The sequence below is a fragment of the Rhinatrema bivittatum genome, chromosome 2 (assembly GCF_901001135.1).
Source record: "Rhinatrema bivittatum chromosome 2, aRhiBiv1.1, whole genome shotgun sequence".
Classification (NCBI taxonomy): Eukaryota; Metazoa; Chordata; class Amphibia; order Gymnophiona; family Rhinatrematidae; genus Rhinatrema; species Rhinatrema bivittatum.
In genome coordinates, this window is record NC_042616.1 from 217924885 (window position 1) to 217931017 (window position 6133).

At 40.2% G+C, this 6133-nt stretch overlaps 1 protein-coding gene across 1 annotated transcript; it reads right to left on the minus strand.

Moving 5' to 3' along the window:
- Positions 1-2413: 2413 nt before the first annotated feature.
- HOXA13 (homeobox A13) lies at positions 2414-3704 on the minus strand. The gene is made up of 2 exons (XM_029592623.1): positions 3068-3704; positions 2414-2658 (listed from the first exon to the last, which is right to left on the minus strand). Exons 1-2 carry the CDS (start codon positions 3702-3704, stop codon positions 2414-2416), a joined length of 882 nt encoding a protein of 293 aa, XP_029448483.1.
- Positions 3705-6133: the final 2429 nt, after the last annotated feature.

Below are 6133 nucleotides of genomic sequence, written 5' to 3' on the forward strand. Positions count from 1 at the left end.
TGTATAATATTCTTTTAATAAACATACATTTGAAAGTAGTACAGATTTTCATTTAGGGAAGAGCGATTTCATTTTGGACATTATATTGTAGAAAAAAATTACAAAAGTACAAAACAATACCTAGATATAAAGGTTTTTTGAAACTCAAATGAAATCGCACAAAGCGCAATCTACTAATTAGTCTTGCTCAGAAATATTCATTTATAACAGAATGATCTGTCATATTCCGTGTTATTCAGAAAGAATAACTGTTCATAGTTAAACTTGTAGGTTTTACCTCCAGATTAAGGGTACAATGACCTAAAAAATATGCTTCATTAAATTTCTGAAATGTAGTTCTAGAAGCCTGAAGTTAGTTTGACACGAAATGTACTTTTATTCCCCATAAAATGTTCTCGATAATTCTAATTAGGCTAGAGGACCACCATGAAAGAAACAAAAAATAACTAAACAAAATTTCGGAAGATATGTTAGAAATATATTCAAGTTAAAAGACACTAGTGAAAACAAATATTTATTGAGAAATGCTCTTATTTCTTCTTGGGCTGTGAATGATAGCCATTTTGAAATGTCTTTATTCTATGTGGTATACATGAAAATACATATTATAGCATATAAACAGTGCACAGACAGCTTGCACTGTACTTGCTCTATCCTTGGGTACAAAGTCCTGATCAATAAGGAACAAATGAGTAGTACTCACAGCTTAGCAGCTAGCAGATTTCATATACTAAACTTAAACGCCAGGTGGCGCACTTGATCTATTAATCCCAAGGATGCCTATGAGCTGTCAAAAGTCAAGGTCACAAATTGCCTGTTTTCGTCAAGGTCAAGGTTTAAGGCCTTCCAAGTCCCGTCATTTCAACAAATACCCCAAACTGTTTTAATTATACATTTCAGTCCTTGCTGTGAGGCTTTAATTTTGACGTCTCTGCATTCTGGGAATCCATAAATGGTTTTCATTTTCAAGCAGGGAGACAGGGCTCGCTATGTATATCAGTTTGGCTATCAAAATAGCTGCCACTCTAATTTTGATGAAACATTTATAGATTTTAAAGCTGGTTATTGTGATTTTTCATTTATTTAAATAAGTTGCAGATCATGATCATGAACCTTAGAACTTGGAAACCAGTTAACTGAATGTCACTGCTTTATAAGCATAAACGGAATGTTTTGCGCAAATATATTTACAAAACTGTTAAATGAAGAGTGTTTCATCCTTTACCACAGTGAACTATTTATTAACATAATTAATAGTACGTCTATCTACAGGTCTTGGGGTTTTCTTTTCCTTTTTCTGTAGAAATATAAAATCGAGGGTGCAAGAAATACATTTTCACAGTGCGCTGAAATTGTTTTTTATTTACAAGATAGCATTTTATAGTGAATAAAACAAAAAAAATAATGTGTTATTAGAATAACTAGATAGATGAAAAATTGTGCTGTAACATGACTGCTTAAAGTGTCTATTGCAGTCTCATTGCAGCCAATAAACAAAATAATTACTTATACAACGGAGAAATCAAAATGGTTCAGGAAACAAATTTCAGTCTGGAGTTCGCTAAAAGTGTTTGAAAATGGAGTTTGTTTTCAGCAAGAATCCTATTTTTGTATCTGTAATACATACATAAAGGTTTTTTGAAAAAGAAATACAATTCACTGCACTTACAGTAGTTAGTATAACTTGATCATTTGATTCCGAGAATATGTAGAGTCCTAATATCCTAGTTTGCAGGAAATGACAGTTCCAATGACACGAAATCTGTCACTGAAAATCAATCGAAACAGTAAAAGGAGTTTTGCAGTACACAATTTGCAGTGGCATCCTCGGCAGTTTATGTTCTTTATATGACCATTTTCCCATACAGCTTTCTTTTTTTTTTTTCTCAAATATTTATTTCAGTACTCACTTTATAGATAAAATGCGTAAACAGATAGTAATTATACATTTTCACTATAATTTACCTGAGCAGTCATTCAACATGCCTTCTGGATTGTGAATCAGAAATACATTAATATCCTTGACAATGACCAAATTTTGTTTTTAATCTGTTTCCAGATTCTAACTGCTGACTCAGTGTCCGTTTAGAGATCACGAAATATACTTACAAGATCGCACTAATCGATGACTTTAATTGAAATTGTATATTTCACATCCGCATTTTTTTTTCTCCCTACAGTTTCTGATTTAACAGTCTATTTTTTTTTTTTTTAATTTCTGGAGAAATGTCAGTCACAACCGTTTCTTAAGCAGTTGTTTTCAAATGTTATAAATTCCACAAACGATTCAAGTTTCTTTTAGAAAAAAACAGAAGAGGTTCATTGTCTTTAATTGTATTTGCTTTTAACTTGCATTAATCGTGGGTGAAACCGAGTCCTCTAACTTTGGGGAGCCGCAGCGTTTGTTATTCCACTAGCTGGTAGTTTTCAGCTTGTTGATGACTTTTTTCTCTTTGACCCTCCTATTTTGAAACCAGATTGTGACCTGTCTCTCTGAGAGATTTGTTGTGGCCGATATTCTCCTGCGTTTGTCCTTGGTAATGAATTTATTTGTTGCATATTCCCTTTCCAGTTCTTTGAGCTGAACCTTTGTGTAGGGCACTCGCTTCTTCCTCCCCCTTCTATAAGAGTTGGCATCGGAAGGATGCGAGACAACATCTGAAAGAGGAGGAAAGGTGGGGGGGTTACACGGGCAACACAAAGAGACAAGCAAGTGACAATGACACCTCCTGACTTTCCACCGAGCCTTGGGGGGGGGGGTCATGCAACCGCACCAGCAACAACTGCTCCCCAAGCTTACACTGAATTTACTGAGAACACCGCACCTGACGTGGGATTTTATGTGCTTATTTTCGGAGAATAAAAAGCTAGATTCCTTGCAAAAAAAAAAAAAAAAAAAAGGGCTACATGCACTACTGGCTATCTGCTAGCTGGTCACCCTATTCATTGTTGCTCTGCCTTGCACTGCTACTCGGAACAGCAGCACCGTCATGGCTACCCGTAGCCGTAGCAGTATGGGCGGCAGTGACCGCTATAAGACACAATGGCAAACGTTCAGGTGCTTTACCAGGTAGGGTGGATTTCCAGAGATGGGCGGGCTGGGCTTGCTCCTTGGAGCAGTACACTTGCCCGTTCCAGCCGTTCGTGATGGCCCAGGGCTGGTAGCTTTCCATGGGCAGCAAGGGCTCGTGCCTCGGCTCTCCGGGTCCCCCGAGGGTGGGCACCACGGGCATGTCCAGATAGCCAGGCACCGTCTGGTAGGGCCCGGCGGCGTAGCCCTGGTAGAAGGCAAACTCCTTGGCCCGGGAGCTGAGCTCGTCGCCCGCGGGCCCCGACGTGTCCATGTACTTGTCCGCGAAGGTGGACGGCTGGGCGCAGGACTTGATGGCGCTGTGGTGGGTCATCCGGCAGGGGTAGTAGCCGCCGCCGAAGTAGCCGTAGGGCAGCGCGGCCCCGGAGGAGCCGGAGCAGGGGCTGCACTGCTTGCCGGGCTCGGCCATGCCAGGGGCCGGGACGTCCCCCGAGGCGTAGGCAGCGCCCGGGGCCAGCGAGGCGGGATGCGCCATCAGATTCCGGCACTGGTTCGCGGCAAAGTTGCTTCCTGGAAAGCCTTCCATGTTTTTATTCATTTCGTCCAGGCTGTTGTCGTAGAGGAACATCACCGGCTCGATCCAGCGGGAATGGAGGAGCACTGAAGCTGTCATAGCCCGGCCAGCATTGAGACCAGTGGCTCTTTTTTAAAAGCCCCAAAGACTGGAAAAAGCGATTCCAAACCTCCGAGACTTTAGCAGGGCTGACGCGCCAGGGTCGCGCCAGGCGGCCGCCCATTGGCCGCCTGGCGCTCACGTGATATGCAAAGCATATGATAAACATCTGAAGAATAAAATGCAGATAATTAAATAATTTAGTGGCCGGGTGGGGGAGGGGGAGAGTGCGCGCTAACTGTGACTGAGAGTGCGCTGCAGCCGGAGTCTCCATGGATTATGTGGTTGGGGAGTGAGTGTGTGTGTGTGTGTGTGTGTGTGTTGGGGGGGGGGGGGGGGGTTGCTGGTTTGTTTGAATGGAAAACAAAAAAAGGAAAATTAAGGCAGATAGGTTTGTGTCGAGGAGAGGGAGAAGTCAAAGCATTTGTCTGAAAAGATTTCAGCCTAAAGTAGACCTTATTCTCCATGTCGCTTATTCAAAGCCTCTGCCCATCTCAGTCTAGTGAGGATGACACCCACAGGATTTCAGGTTCATATGACTTTTGATCATTCTATATAATAGTAGTACAACTATACATTTTTATTTTTCATGCGATGACCTGTAAGGCTGACTTTATGTATTTATTGCTAGACAGATACAGATATTTATATCTATAATTCTTAAGTCACATTTTTTTTTAATTATTCTTAAGTAAAGAAAAGTAAAAGCGACCTAGATAAATGCATGCGCTCACATAACAGAGAATAATTAGATAGCTAAGTAGAGCGAGAGAGAGAGACTAATTTTTGCCATCTTACTTTCTTTAAAGTTTCTTGATTAAGGTAACAATATAGCATGTAACATTGTTATTTTTATTCCTACTTCAACATAGTAGAGTATCCTTATGTTTAAATTCAGTAATGTAGTTATATAATAAATATTCAGAAAATGCATATATGAAAGTCTCTCTGATACTGCGCAGAGCTAAACAAAATGTCATAAAATGCAAGTAACACGCATTGGAAAATGTCTTTATTTTGTGTCGACAATGATATATATGTATGTATACATACAGAGAAAGAGAGAGATATAGATACATATCTCTCAGCAGATAGTTAATAGCTATAGGTAAGAGGTGTTCTACTTATAAATATATTAGAACTAATTTTATAAGCATGACGGGAACCTGCGACACGATAAATAGGAATATCAAACTATTTCATATAGAAAGGATAAAAGCAGGATCCTTTGGAGAATGGTGCACATTAAAGACTCTAGGGGAAAAAAAATCTATTACAAAAAACAGTCATGAGCAAAATGTAAAATATGATGAAATAATATTCTTAAAATCAGACCATGAACTGCATATTTTGTTTAATGCAATTGTTTGAAATCCCTGTTCTTTGCTAAATACTTTTGCTATCCAATTATGGGTGCATGCTTTGTCTTGCTTTATTTCGCGTACATATATGTATAATTTATTCAGTACTTTTTTCCCCAGTTGAAACTTGTAATTAGTATGCGCTGTTGTATGTTCTATAATGCTATATTACTTTGTTGCTATTTAGCTACCCTGCTTTTCTATTTCCACGCTATTTCTGTCCGAGGAAACCTGTAGCTGGTAGTTATTGCACGATATTCATGCCTCATTCAGACTTCACTCCAACAACGTCAATTATGCAATTTCAGGATAATTTCCTCCTCGAGGGATATGATTGCAACTAATAGATCTGAAACCCACCCCCCCCCCCCTTTTTTTTTTTTTTCGTGCTGTTTGATTGCAATTTGTTTATGTCATTGAGAAAGGCTCTGTGTACAACAAACATGGCTGTATGGGCTGCTCTGCTTTACATACGGGTTAGACACGGCTAGAGGCCAAGGTCAAGTTGAAAGTTGTAGTCTCGCCAATGTGAGAACTGCCATTCAACCCCTGCAGACCTCCGGGGTGATTTGTTCAGAAGGAGCAGCCAGGAGGACGCGAATTTCCCCTACTGTAGCTCTCTTAATCCGCTTCGCCTTCCTTCCACCCAGCGATGAGAGTTTGACCTCAGCTTTTCTCTTTTCCTCCCGTTCTTGCGAAGCTGGGTTTAAATTGTAGCCTGGAGAAGCGCTGCAAGCCGTGTAAGAGTGTTGGGAGAGCGGGGCTTTAGCTCGGCCTGTTTTTTGTTTACCTACCTGGCCTTTTTCCAGTGATCTTCAGAAATGGAGTTAAGGCATGACGAACAGGTTATTCAATTCCTCTTCTTTAGGTGATGTGGCCGCCTTCAGCTGTAAATCTCAACAAATAGGTATTTGCAGTAGAACACATCTCAAAAAAAGTACCTGAATGTTATATTTTAGGGAGCAAAATAGTGTTTTAGGAAATTTCCGGCTTGCTTTATCACTTTGATTGCTTTGTTGCCTATGCTCAGAATTCTAGATGGGCCACAACAGTTTATTTTCTTGGGTA

Coding starts and splice junctions, on each gene's coding strand:
- HOXA13 (XM_029592623.1), bottom strand. CDS start 3,704: ATGACAGCTTCAGTGCTCCTCCATTCCCGCTGGATCGAGCCGGTGATG. Junction 2,659..3,067: donor CTGGAAATCCACCCTACCTG/GTAAAGCACCTG, acceptor CTCCTCTTTCAG/ATGTTGTCTCGCATCCTTCC.